Source organism: Coregonus clupeaformis, chromosome 4 (genome assembly GCF_020615455.1).
Source record: "Coregonus clupeaformis isolate EN_2021a chromosome 4, ASM2061545v1, whole genome shotgun sequence".
In the NCBI taxonomy this organism is placed as follows: domain Eukaryota; kingdom Metazoa; phylum Chordata; class Actinopteri; order Salmoniformes; family Salmonidae; genus Coregonus; species Coregonus clupeaformis.
The window spans coordinates 23,612,787-23,630,064 of record NC_059195.1 but is presented as its reverse complement, the minus strand read 5'-3'; the positions used below and the strand labels follow the sequence as shown (position 1 = coordinate 23,630,064).

The 17,278-nt window shown below is 44.5% G+C and overlaps 1 protein-coding gene across 1 annotated transcript in view; it reads left to right on the top strand.

Annotated features, from left to right (window-relative positions):
- The window catches only part of vwa8 (von Willebrand factor A domain containing 8), an 85,167-nt gene that overhangs the window by 48,659 nt on the left and 19,230 nt on the right, over positions 1–17,278 (top strand). The window contains exons 26-37 of the mRNA XM_041868544.2: positions 3,312–3,463; positions 5,894–6,002; positions 6,112–6,250; positions 6,420–6,607; positions 7,394–7,519; positions 7,799–7,863; positions 7,952–8,077; positions 8,202–8,311; positions 8,436–8,587; positions 8,857–9,061; positions 9,532–9,613; positions 10,241–10,445. Coding sequence (XP_041724478.2) covers positions 3,312–3,463; positions 5,894–6,002; positions 6,112–6,250; positions 6,420–6,607; positions 7,394–7,519; positions 7,799–7,863; positions 7,952–8,077; positions 8,202–8,311; positions 8,436–8,587; positions 8,857–9,061; positions 9,532–9,613; positions 10,241–10,445 — 1,659 coding nt within the window. The remainder of the gene's footprint in view (positions 1–3,311; positions 3,464–5,893; positions 6,003–6,111; positions 6,251–6,419; positions 6,608–7,393; positions 7,520–7,798; positions 7,864–7,951; positions 8,078–8,201; positions 8,312–8,435; positions 8,588–8,856; positions 9,062–9,531; positions 9,614–10,240; positions 10,446–17,278) is intronic.

Here is a 17,278-nt window from a genome sequence, read left to right as displayed (position 1 = left end):
AAAACTGTTTTTTAAAATTTGTGCAAATTTATAAAACAATTAAAACTGACGCTACAAGCTCGGCACACCTGTATTTGGGGAGTTTCTCCCATTGTTCTCTGCAGATCCTCTCAAGCTCTGTCAGGTTGGATGGGGAGCGTTGCTGCACAGCTATTTTCAGGTCTCTCCAGAAATGTTCAATCGGGTTCAAGTCTGGGCTCTGGCTGGGCCACTCAAGGACATTCAGAGACTTGTCCCGAAGCCACTCCTGCGTTGTCTTGGCTGTGTGCTTAGGGTCGTTGTCCTGTTGGAAGGTGAACCTTTGCCCCAGTCTGAGGTCCTGAGCGCTCTGGAGCAGGTTTTCCGTTCATCTTTCCCTTGATCCTGACTAGTCTCCCAGTCCCTGCCGCTGAAAAACATCACCACAGCATGATGCTGCCACGACCATTCTTCACCGTAGGGATGGTGCCAGGTTTCTTCCAGACGTGACGTGACGCTTGGCAGTCAGGTCAAAGAGTTCAATCTTGGTTTCATCAGACCAGATAATCTTGTTTCTCATGGTCTGAGAGTCCTTTAGGTGCCTTTTGGCAAACTCCAAGCGGGCTGTCATGTGCCTTTTATTGAGGAGTGGCTTCCGTCCGGCCACTCTACCATAAAGGCCTGACTGGTGGAGTGCTGCAGAGATGGTTGTCCTTCTGGAAGGTTCTCCCATCTCCACAGAGGAACTCTGGAGCTCTGTCAGAGTGACTATCGGGTTCTTGGTCACCTCCCTAACCAAGACCCTTATCCCCCGATTGCTCAGTTTGGCCAGGCGGCCAGTTCTAGGAAGTGTCTTGGTGGTCCCAAACTTCTTCCATTTAAGAATGATGGAGGCCACTGTGTTCTTGGGGACCTTCAATGCTGCAGAAATGTGTTGGTACCCTTCCCCAGATCTGTGTCTCGACACTATCCTGTCTCGGAGCGCTACGGACAATTCCTTCGACCTCATAGCTTGGTTTTTGCTCTGACATGCACTGTTAACTGTGGGACCTTAAATAGACAGGTGTATGCCTTTCCAAATCATGTCCAATCAATTGAATTTACCACAGGTGGACTCCAATCAAGTTGTAGAAACATCTCAAGGATGATCAATGGAAACTGGATGCACCTGAGCTAAATTTCGAGTCTCATAGGAAACGGTCTGAATACTTATGTAAATAAGGTATTCCAGTTTTTTATTCTTAATACATTTGGAACAATTTCTAAAACCTGTTTTCGCTTTGTCATTATGGGTTATTGTGTGTAGATTGATGAGGAAACGTTTTTATTTAATCCATTTTAGAATAAGGCTGTAACGTAACAAAATGTGGAAAAAGTGAAGGGGTCTGAATACTTTCCAAACGCACTGTATAGGCCAAGCTTGTCCAGTGGCCTGATACGTAGAGTGGTGGGGGGGGAGAGAGTAGAACACTCAGAGAGCCTCTTTGGAACGTCACAGTATGTTTACATTGAGTAGCCATCTCCCTCATACATAAGCCTGCTGCATATGACATGCTTCTATTTTTACCTCTCCATTGGGGCAGAGAGGAGAGTGTGCTTGCACGCGCGCGTGTGTGATTTTCAGTACATCCCCATGGCAACACAGAAAGTGTAGTTAGTGTAGGGATAGTTAGAAAAGAAGAGCGGGATGAGCTGTGTATTGTCCTCACACTGACCCTGCGAGTTACACTTACACTACTATGGGTATTATTCCCTCAAAATATATATACAGTACCAGTCAAAAGTTTGGACACACCTACTCATTCAAAGGTTTTTCTTTTTTTTAAACTATTTTCTACATTGTAGAATAATAGTGAAGACATCAAAATTATGAAATAACACATATGGAATCATGTAGTAACCAAAAAAGTATTAAACAAATCAAAATATATTTTAGGAGGAGACACCCTTTGCCTTGATGACAGCTTTGCACACTCTTGGCATTCTCTCAACCAGCTTCATGAGGAATGCTTTTCCAACAGTCTTGAAGGAGTTCCCACCTATGCTGAGCACTTGTTGGCTGCTTTTCCTTCACTCTGCAGTCCCAAACCATCTCAATTGGGTTGATCGGGTGATTGTGGAGGCCAGGTCATCTGATGCAGCACTCAATCACTCTCCTTGGTCAAATAGCCCTTACACAACCGGTAGGTGTGTTTTGGGTCATTGTCCTGTTGAAAAACAAATGATAGTCTCACTAAGCACAAACCAGATGGGATGGCGTATCGCAGTAGAATGCTGTGGTAGCAATGCTGGTTAGGTGTGCCTTGAATTCTAAATAAATCACAGACAGTGTCACCAGCAAAGCACCATCACACCTCCTCCTCCATGCTTCACGGTGGGAACCACACATGCGGAGATCATCCGTTCACCCACACATGCGTCTCACAAAGAAACGGCGGTTGGAACCAAAAATCTCACATTTGGACTCATCAGACCAAAGGACAGATTTCCACCGGTCTAATGTCCATTGCTCGTGTTTCTTGGCCCAAGCAAGTCTTTTCTTCTTATTGGTGTCCTTTAGTAGTGGATTCTTTGCAGCAATTCTACTATGAAGGCCTGATTCACGCAGTCTCCTCTGAACAGTTGATGTTGAGATGTGTCTGTTACTTGAACTCTGTGAAGCATTTATTTGGGCTGCAATTTCTGAGGCTGGTAACTCTAATGAACTTATCCTCTGCAGCAGAGGTAACTATGGGTCTTCCTTTCCTGTGGCGGTCCTCATGAGAGCCAGTTTCATCATAGCGCTTGATGGTTTTTGCAACTGCACTTGAAGAAACTAATGATGGACTGTCGTTTCTCTTTGCTTATTTGAGCTGTTCTTGCCATGATATGGACTTCGTCTTTTACCAAATAAGGCTATCTTCTGTATACCACCCCTACCTTGTCACAACACAACTGATTGGCTCAAATGCATTAAGAAGGAAAGAAGTGCACAAATTAACTTTTAACAAGGCACACCTGTTAATTGAAATGGATTCCAGGTGACTACCTCATGAATCTGGTTGAGGGAATGCCAAGACTGTGCAAAGCTGTCATCAAGGCAAAGGGTGGCTATTTGAAGAATCTCAAATATAAATATACTTTGATTTGTTTAACACTTTTTTGGTTACAACATGATTCCATATGTGTTATTTCATAGTTTTGAAGTCTTCACTACTATTCTACAATGTAGAAAATAGTCAAAAAAAGAAAAACCCTTGAATGAGTAGGTGTGTCCAAACTTTTGACTGGTACTGTATATGTCTATCTCTCTCTCAATTTCTTCCCCCCTCTTTCTTTCCCCTCTCTCTCTCCCCCTATCACTCACCATACAGAGATTCCCAGACGAGGGCTTGGCCAACGTGGTGCGCAACGTCTTTGACTTTGACTCTTACAACAAGGACACGCGGGAGGTACTGATCGAAGCGCTGCACAAGCACGGCATTCCCATCGGAGCCAAGCCCAGCAGTGTCCACCTGGCCAAGGAGTAAGACCCCGTGACCACCGGAGAATCACCAACCGTACACACACCCTGGCCTCTAGCATACACTGGCACCCTAAGCCAGAACAGATACATAGAAAGAGGAAGAGAGGAATGGGAAGAGTAGTGAGGAAGGCAGGGAGGGCCATGGTGCGTGTGGTCACATGAGATGGGGATTGAGTTGTGGTCAGACACTGTGACTGTGACACGATCAGTGTACCTCACTAGAGAGGGGTTACCTTCAATAGGTCACTAAAAATACACTCAATGGACAAGCCACTTGCCGCTAGCTTTCTAATAAGATTACACACCCCCTAGACATGACCATATACTGACAATGTACCTCCCCCAGGTCAATGAGGATAGCATGGATAGTCCATTTACTTGTCCCTACACATGTCTGCTATCGTAGATTAGTAACTGTCTACTGTGCCTCGCAAGCATAACCACTCACTACCGGCCACCATTGATGGTTGGTTATGCAGTATGTATATACTGTTATATGTATCTACCTATACAGTTGTACAGTTGTGTGTGTCACTTGGCTTAAACTGAAATTGATTTAGTCCGATTTTTTTTATTAATGTTTTAGGTATGAATGTATTCTGTTTTTACCATCTCAATATTCCTCTATTCTGAATACATTAAGTATTTCCTAATTTCATTAGAAAGACAGGTAAGGATTCATTTAAGATTATATTCCACCTCATCATAAATGTATAGGTTTTAATAAAGGAAAATATTTGTTTCTTCTGTCTCCTGTTTTTCATTATAAACCCTGTTTTTGTGAAGTTTTCTTTTATAATCCTCAAGTAGAACAATCTTGAGGGCCAAACAGGGAAGAAACAAGTATTTTCCTTACATGATGAGTCTACATTGGTATGATATGATTATGTTTAATAGACTAGGTTAGATGTGCTATAACTAAGGCTGTCTACAGGTACTGTAAGGCAATCTGATTCCTAGCATGGCAACTTAACACCAAACAAGCATGTGTACCAAGGTTGGGCTCAATTCAGAATTGAATTGAGAATGCATCATAAATTCCAATTAAATTCTTGAATTGTAATTACATTTTAATTGAAGTACTAAATAGGATACAGAATTGCAATTTGAATAAAAGGAAATATAATTGAATTCAGTGAAATTCAAATGCCTCTTCTATATTAAGTGTAGTCTATAAAAATATACATATTGTACAGAAAACATCAAACATGTTATAAACATGCATATAAAATATTGTTGAAACAATTGATTTTCAGGACAAACTCTTAAAATGAATGATCAAGGAAACAAAAACTGTATGCAAATATTAAACGTTATTATATTTCATGAAACACTTTCCAGAGTGCATTAGTTTAACACTCAAGTTCACCCTGAGGCCTTCAAAAAGAAGCCAAACAAATGAAATGGTTGGTGGAAATATAATAGGCTATTCTAAGCACTAAGGTTAAAAGAGTATATGAACATTGTTTCCATAGAAAAGCGATATATTCTTTGGTATCTGGAAGTGTGACCTGTTCGATTCAATGAAACTCATGTTCTATGACTGAGTGGAATTTCTTTGAATTCTACTTCCTGTCATTCAAATTCTACATCCTGTGGGGTGGGGCCAATTCAAATTTCAATTCATGAGTTGAATGGGAGTCAATTCCAAAATGTTATTGAGCCCAACCCTGGTGTGTACCGCATTGTCATATTCAATTTCCCATATTTATTAAATACAAATGCTTTGGTCGCAATCTAAAATAGGAAATAGCCTATACATGGAATAACCTCCCACAATCTATTTTGCCCAGTTGTATCAAAGTAAATATCTCTACTCTTTGAACTTGAGCAGTCCAAATTGGGACAAACAGTTACTAGACACGTTGTATAATGTGTTCTAGGATGATTTATATTAAGTTGGACAGTTCCTGGTGTTTTGGTATATTGTGGTGTTGTTTCTTACATCCCACCTGTAACCTATTACACCGTGGCCGGTGGCCTAAACCCAGCAGTGATTCATGGGAAAGTGTGGGTTTCCATAGAAGATCTGGACAGACACAACAATGGAGGTCAGCCAGACACACACACTATTTATACACAGACTACACAAAATGCTATTTATACACAGACTACACAAAACGCAAAACTTATTGTAGGCCTATTGCTTTCCCCTAGTCTGTTTTTTCAGATTAGTGCAGATGAGGGAGAGAAGACGAGGAAAGATGGATCGAGATGCACCCCATATCTTTTTACTCAAGTCCTGTACGATACTACACTTTACCCTATATACATGTAGTGCACTTAGTTTCAGTCAGTCTCAGAGCCCTATGTGTACTTTAGGGAATAGGGCTTAATTGAGATGTATCCTAAGAGTCCTGCACACCTTTCTGATGGTGCTGTGTGTTGTTGTCATGGTAATGACCTGTGACCTCTCCCACTACCTCCTAGGCTACCCCTCCCAGAGGTCAGGATGTCTGGCTACTGGACCACCAACCAGGAGGGGAACGCCCGGCGCAAACTGCTCTGCCCTACAGAGACGCACCCCATCGATATAAAGGTACTAACACACACACACACACAGTTTATGAAGTGCATAGTGGCTAGAGGTTTCTAGACAGGGCCATCGATTTGTACCCTTGACTTTGTGCACTTGTGTGTGTGTGTAGGGGCCAGTGTTCCTACGTGTGCAGGGCTACCCCTGTGAGAGGCATGAGTCCAGAGCTCTGAGCTTCACCGAGGAGAAAGCTACCTGGCAGATCCCCATGAACGAAGTCAACATAGTCTGTGACGTCACCACCAACAACGGTAGGAGATACATACACACACCACACACATGCATTTAAACACAGCACACACACACATCGCGATCTAAGTGGCTACACGTAACCCAGTGTGTCTGCACGCAATGAGAGAACAAGAATACACACAACCCCCACCCCCTCCACACACTAACACACACTCCTTTCTGTTTCAGATGCGATCTACATGGCTACGTGTAACCCGGTGTGCCTGTTTGTGATGAAGGAGAACGGAGACACAGTCCAGTGTATGGAACTGTATGATGTCTTCCCCAGGACCATCAGTGGAGTCTGGCAGCCCTTTGTGACTGTCGCTGCCCTGGGCAGCCCACTGGAGGGACAGGTGGTGCTACATGAGGAACAGGTAGGGGAGGACCCACAGACAAGCGCACACACACCTCATATAGTTCCAGACTATGAGAGATGACTGCAAACTGCTAAATATGCACATACTGTATACGCTTTCATAACACAAATTGTTATACAGCTTTTACATATCAGAAGAGAAATACCCTGGTTTTGGAGAGGAGAGGAAAACAGAAAGAAAGATAGAAAGTGAGTGATAGTATATAATTTCTCCTGTCCGAAAAAAAACAGAACTCCAGACATCATAACAGAGGTTATACAGAGGTCATGGCTCTCTCAGGGGAGAAAAAATTAAACAAGAAATAAATGTTTTTAATGGAACACTGTCAGCTAGCCAGAACACACACATGCATGCACACACACACTCCAGCACCAACTCTCAAAGAGTGACACTTGGTTTCTATATATATATATATATATATATCAGAGTTCAAAGAGCTATGCCATAAGGAAGCTATTACAGTAGAGTAGAGGGAGGGGTTAGTACTGGGATTGCTCTTCCCCTGCCCCTTGGCTTTCCCCATAAAAAGTGAACTGAAGATTAAGCAGTGTGCGTCGTGAATAAAAGCCTTGGCTTAGCTGAGCGAGACACTCTTACACGCACGCACGCACAGCGACTACTGACTGTAGTGGAAGATTAACACTGGATAGTGGCGCCCTCTGGTGACTGGGGTGTGAATGGATGAATTAATCTGATGTTTTACTGCTCTTTCTAACCAAGTATGCTATCTCTCTCTCTCTCTCTCTCTCTCTCTCTCTCTCTCTCTCTCGCTCTCTCTCTCAGAGTAACACAGTATTACATCTAGACGTATTAACAGGAGCGGTGAGGAGACTCATGCTGTCACAGGAGACAGAACAGCCCGCCCCCAAAGCTTCCAATTGGTGGAGCAGCAGCAGCAAGGAGACACAGGTCAGAGGGACACAGACACATCATTCTCATTTAATATTTGAGGTCTCATACCCACTGAAACTGCATTCGGCCATCTGACCACTTCATTTATACCACTTGTACAACAAAATTCACAAGATATAGTCATACATGATATACCACATACACAAGATACAGTATGTCATACATGCGTAGATGTTTTTTTGTGAATATCTCTCTAACAGAACAATGACTTGAGACAACAAAACAGGTTGTCACCTGTGTACTGTACACTACGTAATCCAGAATGTTTTTTTTTAGGGAGGTCATAAGATGTGCCGGGAGTTTGCCCACAAGAACTGGCTCCTGTTCTACAAAGAGGGCGGGTAAGCTCAGCTCATTGCTACGCTACCTCCTTCCCCTTTGCTTTTTGGAAACTGTAAAGTGAAGTGTGTCCCTCCTGTGTTGCTGTAGTAACCAGTTGGATGTGCTGGATGTGCTGGAGGGCCGGGTTCATACCATCTCCCTCCCCATCAACCTCAGCAAGGTCTTTCTGGTGGCAGAGGATCGCTGGCTACTGGTGGAGAGCAACACCAACAAGTAATTCATCCTCTCCTTTACTTCTTCTTTCCTCTTCTTATCTTTTCTCTTCTCATTTCTTCTCTTCTCCTCTGCTCTTTTTCTATCCTCATTCATCGGAGTGGGATGGTGTTTGTGCTTACAGGAAGTTCCTGCTGACCAAACCCATGCACATGGGAGCAGAGGACTCTGGGGTATGTCAGCTACACAGCGTCAGTGAGGACGGCGTCAGCACCGGCCATGGAGCCAGCTCAGGTAACACAACAGAACACTCAACACATAAGGTGAGGACATGAGTCATTTAATGTCCCGGACACTATGTCCATACCCGTCCTCAACTTTCTTTCTCCTCCCCATCTCTCCCCCTCTCTCTCTCCAGGTGAGGTGTGTGTACCCCAGACAGTGGGTAGTGACCAGCTGCCTAATGAGAACCTGAGTGCAGCCCTGGGTCAGAAGATAGTCTCTCCCAACCGCCTCCTCTCTGACACCTCCTCCTACGCACGCATCATAGTGGGCTTCCCTGACCTCATGGTGAGAGACCAGCGTATATCGATCAATTAGAGATAGTACTGGGACCTTTCATTAGAGATTTCATTAGTTTTTGTTTATAGCTATCAATACTTTTTGATGAGAAATATCTTGACTTTTGGATAGAGATATACAGTATATTAGGACTTTTGATGAGAGATATAATTACTTTTAATAAGGGATATCATGACTTTTGAATAAAGATGTCATGACATTTGATTAGAGATGTGAAGTTAGAATCGCTTTGTTGTTTCTCTCTTCCTGCACTGTAGTCTCCTAATGAGGTGTACAGCTTTAAGAGGGACATGGACCTATCAGAGATGAGGGGCGGGGATTCGGGAGGTCAAATGTTCTTCCGGGGCGGGCTGAAATCCAGCGTGGCCAAACGGACCAACTGTGTCAGTCTGCTGTCGGCCAATCAGGTGGTTCGGGCCCTCCCACCTGGACAGGTGCCCCTGAAAGACATCTTCCCCCCAGGTCAGAGCCTCACCGTACAATAACATAACTAACTGAAAGACATCTTCCCCCCAGGTCAGAGCCTCACCGTACAATAACATAACTAACTGAAAGACATCTTCCCTCCAGGTCAGAGCCTCACTGTACAATAACTTAATTAACTGAAAGACATCTTTCCCCCAGGTCAAAGCCTCACCGTACAATAACATAACTAACTAAAAGATATCTTCCCCCCCAGGTCAGAGCCTCACTGTACAATAACATAACTAACTGAAAGACATCTTCCCCCCAGGTCAGAGCTTCACTGTACAATAACTTAATTAACTGAAAGACATCTTCCCCCCAGGTCAGAGCTTCACTGTACAATAACATAGCTGACTTTGGTGTAGAGACAACTGAGTCTGATTCATACCCTTAACCTGGGATACTCAATAATTTGTTTGTTTGTGTGTGCGTGTGTGTGTGGGTGTTTGTGCGTTTGTGTCACACAGACGTTACACCCCCGATGACCGCTGCCTACCTGGAGGTGACTGACCTGAACTCCAAGAAGCTGAAGTATATTCCTGTCCCAAGGTATATATGGACTCTGGTAGCACACTATCCCAAATCCACACATACATAGCCCCTACCTCCCTATACACATATGTGGATCTGAAAGGATTGGATAGGTATAAGCAATATGGTGAGAATTCCACCTAGTCTGTCAGAGGTCAAGGTTGAGCTACGTATGTTGCTAAGTAACCAGGAAGTGACTGCCCCTCAACCTTGTTGTTTTTCAACTTTTGTAGTTTTTTTTATGGTTTTCAATGAGTGAAAACGTAGCGCAATGTTCTTCAAGCGCAAAAACTTCATAAAAGGTATCTGGTAAAAGTTAATTCATCCACAAAGACGAATATAATTGTATATATCTTAAATGACCGCGTAAGTCATTTCATTAATTTGATGATATAATCGTGAAGCCCGTTCAAAACAGCATGGGAAACATAAGGAAGTGGCCGTCACTTTCACAGAGAATACCTATCCAATCCCTTCCGATCTACAAAGTGTCGAGGGGCTAGAGTGGATTTGGGATTGGGAGAAGTTGAAATGTTAAAGCATACTGTGTCTCCGCCATCCTCTGGTTTACACGAACCCTCTCATCGGATTGGTTAGTTGTCTTGCCCCCTCTCTCTCTAATTTGTTGTTTCATCTGATTGACAGGTCTCTGAGTGTCTCTCCTTACACAACGTGGATTTCGAAGGTGTCCGACACTGACGTGCTATTGGCCGGTCTGGGCTCAGGGGGCCTGGTCACGGTGGATATGGGCGGGTACGTGCGGCTCTGGGAAACAGGATTGGACAACCTGCAGCGCTCCCTGCTGGAATGGAGGACCATGATTGGCTCAGAGGACAGCAGGCCCATACAGGTAGGACTGGGAATGGTTCAGTGAGGTGAAATGTTCTGAACTTGTTGATATATAGAAATATAATGAATAGAGTTGACTTTAAGATTGTACAAATCCTGTTAAATGTAGCAGTAGTAGCCTGTATCTGTATCCTTCAATGTTCTGAAAACTAAAACTGCAGCCTACATCCTGTAGTCCCTATTGTCACAACCAGGAGGCAATGTTGTGTCACAAATATTCACCATTATAAGGGTGAATATTTGTGACACAACATTGTATATTATACAATGAGTGTACAAAATGGTAAGAACAACCCCCCCCACCCCCCCCACCTTTGCGTTCAGAACAGCCTCAATTCGTCGGGCCCATGTTGACTCCAATGCTTCCCACAGTTGACACAAACCGGGGTGCCTGGCATACCCCGTTCAAAGGCACTTAAATAGTTTGTCTTGCCCATTCACCCTCTAAATGGCATATATACACAATCCATGCCTCAATTGTCTCAAGGCTTAAAAATCCTTCTTTAACCTGTCTCCTCCCCTTCATTTACACTGATTGGATATAACAAGTGACATCAATAAGGGATCATAGATTTCACCTGGATTCACCTGGTCAGTCTATGTCATGGAAATAGCAATTTTGTACACTCAGTGTAGAGTGTTGCTGAACCACAAACAGTCCTGGAGGCTGCAACCCTGTGTGGAACACTAGTTAGAGAGCCCTGAGGGAAATGTATTTCTCTCTCACATTCCTCCAGTTGTAGTCTTTGTGAATGAGCGACAGGTCATCACTGGTCTTTCTTTGTTAATGGGTATAATGTGAAGTATGTTAAGTATGATTGTAGCACTGATGTAATGGAGTTGACCTGGCTTGGGTGGTGAGTATAGAGAGGGACACAGTGGCAGATATATGATGTGGTATGTCATAGACTTGGGTCAAATACAAGTCAAATACTTTTTGTACAATGGAACCAATGGGATAGTCCCAAAAGTGCAAACCTCGTCATATGGTCTTGAAGGCTGGAGTGAACGCACAATCGCACACCTGATTAACTAAGGACCGGGAATGAAGAGCACTAGTCCAGACTTATGTTTGCTAATGCAAACGAAATAGGTACACAAAGCTTCTCTCAGGTCACAGGTGCATGCGCACACACACACACACACGCACACACACACACACACACACACACACACACACACGCACACACACACAAACAGGGCTCTTCAGATGTGAGAGCCCCTCTCTTAGGCTAGATTCCTCCGTCTAATGGTGTTCTTTGATGGCCACCTTGAGCACATACAGCATGGCCCTTCAAACACACACTTTCCCTATGCTCTCTGTCTGCCTTTACCTTCACACACACACACACTCACACACACACACTGACTCACTATGCCTTCTGAAAACACACATGCAGCCTCACTATACTTGAGGCTCACTATGCCGTCTGCAAACAGCGGGCCTCCTCTTGAACATGGCTGAGAGGTATTTTATCTGTCTACACACATGAAAACTCTCTTCCCCTGTACTTACTCAAACACGTTGCTCTATAACATAGCTACACACACATTCACACACACTATCAAACGTTTCTGGCCGAAACATACACACACACAGTCACACGCATGCACAAACGCATGCACGCACGCACGCACGCACACACACACACACACACAGTCTTGTACAGCTAACCTTTCAATTCAGTCCCATTCAAAATCCTATTTTCCCTAACCCTAACCCTAACCTGTACTCTTACCCTTACCCTAACCTCAACCCTAACCCTAACCTTAACCCAAAAACCTAACCTTAACCCTAACCCTAGCTCCTAACCCTAACCCTAAAACAAACCCTAGCTCCTAATCCTAACCCTTAACGTAATTCTAACCCTAACACTAATTCTAACCTTAACCCTAAACCCCCTAGAAATTGCATTTGACCTCGTGGGAACTAACAAAATATCCCCAGTTGGTCAAAAAATGTTTAGTTTATTATTCTTGTGGGGACTTCTGGTCATTTACATTTTATTTATATTTTTTTATTACATTTACATCATTTAGCCGACGCTCTTATCCAGAGCGACTTACAAATTGGTGCATTCAACTTATAGCCAGTGGGACAACCACTTTTCTTTTTAAAAAATGTTGTGGGGGAGGGGGGTGGGGTAGAAGGATTACTTATACTATTCCAGGTATTCCTTAAAGAGGTAGGGTTTCAAGTGTCTCCGGAAGGTGGTCAGTGACTCCGCTGTCCTGGCGTCGTGGGGGAGCTTATTCCACCATTGGGGTGCCAGAGCAGCGAATAGCTTTGACTGGGCTGAGCGGGAACTGTGCTTCCGTAGAGGTAGGGGAGCTAGCAGGCCAGAGGTGGATGAACGTAGTGCCCTCGTTTGGGTGTAGGGTCTGATCAGAGCATGAAGGTAAGGAGGTGTCGTTCCCCTCACAGCTCCGTAGGCAAGCACCATGGTCTTGTAGTAGATGCGAGCCTCAACTGGAAGCCAGTGGAGTGTGCGGAGGAGCGGGGTGACATGAGAGAACTTGCGAAGGTTGAACACCAGACGGGCTGCAGCGTTCTGGATGAGTTGTAGGGGTTTAATGGCACAGGCAGGGAGCCCAGCCAACAGCGAGTTGCAGTAATCCAGACGGGAGATGACAAGTGCCTGGATTAGGACCTGTGCCGCTTTCTGTGTAAGGTAGGGTCGTACTCTGCGAATGTTGTAGAGCATGAACCTGCAGGATCGGGTCACAGCTTTGATATTAGCGGAGAACGACAGGGTGTTGTCCAGGGTCACGCCAAGGTTCTTTGCACTCTGGGAGGAGGACACAATGGAGTTGTCAACCGTGATGGCGAGATCATGGAGCGGGCAGTCCTTCCCCGGGAGGAAGAGCAGCTCCGTCTTGCCGATGTTCAGCTTGAGGTGGTGATCCGACATCCACGCTGATATGTCTGCCAGACATGCAGAGATGCGATTCGCCACCTGGTTATCAGAAGGGGGAAAGGAGAAAATTAATTGTGTGTCGTCTGCGTAGCAATGATAGGAGAGACCATGTGAGGATATGACACACACACACACACACACACACACACACACAGCTGGAGTGAATGTGAGCCCTGTGTCCCTTCAGACCAGGATCAGGACGTCCTGGGTAGAGCGACAAATCTGACCTTTAACCCTCTCTGGTCACAATGACAATATCTGTCCAATGACCACATAGCTGTGGAACTCTATAGCTACCAGCTCAGGATTGGCCAACTGCCTTATTGCAGTGCTGCCATTTTAACCAGGCTAACTAAAGGATACAAGGAAGCAAAAAGTAATATGATCTGACACTGATAATACTGTATAAGAGATTCTATGAATTGACTACAGTTATCAATGGATGGCCGCCATATCAGTGTCTGCTAGTTGGTATGAGGACAAAGGCTGACATTCCACAGCTTTGATGTATAGGCGCCGAGAGACGGATACTTGCACACACACACACACACACACACTGATAGACAGTGTTTAATTAGGGAAGAGCACTACTGTTTTCCATTGATGGGGGAGAGATAGATGCGGTAAAGAGGTCAATGGAATGCAAACCATGGGGCATAAAGTATTACAAGCCCTAGAAATATCCAAAGGATGAACAATGAGACATTTTTTATTATGAGAACAAACAAGATGGGTATGGATACTGTGGGAACATGTAGGTTTGAGCTAGTATGATGTCATAAATGTTTGTTGAAATTTACGTACGTCTGAGTTGGTGTTTTTTGGGGGGTTTGGGTATATTTGGCTGTTTTCACTGCACAACATTTAGAGGTTTAAAAGAAGTGACTGCTAAATGCTAACTCACATTCGTATAAGCTGGTAGCATAGCTAGCATACAGAAATCAGTGGTGGTAGTCCAAGTTGTTTTTAGCTGTAATGCAGTTGATTGGTGATGACATGAACATGTATTGGGGTTGACATCCATACAAGCATTATACTCAGATTTTTACCTCAACATAGTGTGAAATACACATTTAAGCAATCTGTCGATGTGCCCTTGAGAAAGGCACTTAAGCCTAATTGCTCCTGTAAGTGGCTCTGGATAAGAGCTTCTGCTAAATGACTAAAATATTAAATAAACAATAGCCTAAATGTAGCCTAATTTTGCTGGGGGGCAATGAGGAGATTCGGTATCTTTCCCCCACACGTTTCCATGGCATTTCCATTGTTTTGGTCGAATTCCATTGACCTCTTTACCGCATCTATAGATGACAGTTCATTATGACCTCATAATGGCCCTATTCACACACAGCCAAGACTTCTCCCACACACATGCAATGTGTGTGTAGGTGAGGTATTGGCTGTGTGTGTATGTGTTCTCTGAAGCATCTGCTGCCCATGTCCAACCACGCTGTAGTGAAGATGGTGTAGTGTCTCTTTCTGACATTTCTCCGTTGCACCATTTCTGAAATCACCCATCAACACACACACACACGCACCACATCCATCAACACACCGTTTTGTTAGAAAGGTCTTGTATCCACAGGTATACACTGGTTCCCAACACACACACACATACACACACACACACACACTTGCATATATCTACACGATACCAGTCAATGATATCTGTACTGACGTTGTGTTGTCGCCACAGCTCATGCCCCATAAACCATCTGTGGGCGTCTGCAGAAAGTTATGAGCCTATTAATCGGAGGGAGGGAGTGGAGAGAGGGAGTGAGGGAGAGAGAGAGAGAGAGAGAGAGAGAGAGAGACTCAACGCCCACCCTTAACGAGGAATTCCCCCATGCCAGGGATGTTGACTGGATACTGGCGAAGAATGGAATTCGACCATCCCTCCCTATCCTCAGAAATCCCAGTCATTTCAATGCAGAAAATATTATGAGAAAACTAAATCACCAGAACAAAATGGTTTCACCCAATAGTGTCTGTCTTGGGGATGCCAGAGCTCCCCTGACAACCCATAGTGTATCTCTATAGGAGTAAACAGAGGTGTTAAAAGGTTGTTTGCTGTTGCTTATTAACCCTCCTCTAAACTGTTAGCCAAACACAGCTACTCACACCATACCTGGCAGGGGAGAGGACATACACAAGCATCCTATGGATAAGGCAACATCCTACCGAAATGTGTATATCTTAAATGTTTCTTAGCTTGTGCTGCCACTGCAGTTTGGTAGGAATGCTCTAGTGTAGGTTTGGTAGCAGGTCCAGATAGATCAGATGTATTTTGGGCCGGTACCACCTGTTAGGCTCTCTTGGGCTCTCTCTCTTCCGCTTGGCCAAGGGGTAATTTGAGCAGTGGGAGTGAGGGGAAGTGACCACACACACACTGCAGCTGCGGCCCAGTAAACCGCTGATTCACCCCTTACTCACAGCAGCGGTAGCCGGAATGGAGGCACATGTGTCAGCCTCTACAGGCACACACGACCCAAGATGGAGACGCATGCACCATTAGTCGCCGTTATACGGGTGCTAGTGATTTACTGTATAGCGTCTATAAGTCACGCATGTCACTGGTTTACTGACACTGGTGACTCAAAATGAGTCATGCTCGGACACATTTTTACTGACACTGATGAGCCAGAATGGAGTCCCAGTCAGTCAGTCTCCCTTTACAGATGCTTATGAGCCAGAATGGAGTCCCAGTCAGTCAGTCTCCCTTTACAGATGCTGATGCATCAAAATGGAGACACGTGCTCGCCACCTTTCACCTCTTACAGGCAATGATCACTCCCAGCCTATATTTCCACCTCGATGGTGTCCCCATAGAAATGCTTCTAATTTATAATTATATGTAATTATATTTCTATGGGTGTCCCCTTCTGAAGTCTAGTTCCTCTGAAGGTTTTCCTTTGCCACTGCCACCTCTAGCATTTTATGGGTTTAGGGCCGGGTTGCTAGAAAGCACTTTGTGATAAATGTGTGTCTGCAAAAACACAACAGAAATAGCATTGAATTGATTGCTGTAGGAAGAACGCAGGTGCAGTTAACTGATAGGGCATAAGAAAGTGTACCATGCCAAAGAAACTGGGGCTCAAACTTACTGGGTGAAGGACAACGAGCCACATGATGAACATGAACAGTGTGTGTGTGTGTGTGTGTGTGTGTGTGTGTGTGTGTGTGTGTGTGTGTGTGTGTGTACACGTGTGTGTGTACACGTGTGTGTGTACACGTGTGTGTGTACACGTGTGTGTGTACACGTGTGTGTGTACACGTGTGTGTGTGTGTGTTCACATGTGGGTGTGTGTTCACATGTGGGGGTGGCACACAGAATGCACCCATCTCCATGTATGGGGCAGGTATGCAGGTCTGCTACAACCATGTGAGTGCACACACCCACACACACACACACACGTGTGTAACAGGATAGATGTCCTAAGAGTTCTTCTATGACGTTCGTTAGTCACCTCTAACCTTTGACCCTTTTCCTCATGGCACGTGCATGAAACACACACACACACACACTCTCTCTCTCCTGCAGTTGTATACACAGACACTCCTGTATAACAGAGCAGACATATGGCCTTATCGCTCTCTGATACAATAACTAATGAGTCATATCAGGCTTAGCTGTATAATCTGCCCTATATATAGAGATCAGCTGATAGACTGAACCCTGGGCTCAGCCCATAGGGCTCTGCTAGAGAGTGTGTCACATTGTAAAGCCTCTAATACACAGCAGACTCTATGTAGCTAAATATTGAATGTAATATTTGCAATAATAATATATGCAATTTAGCAAACGCTTTTATCCAAAGCGATGTACAGTCGCGCCTACATACATTTTACGTATGGGTGGTCCCGGAAATCGAACCCACTATCCTGGCGTTGCAAGTGCCATGCTCTACCAACTGAG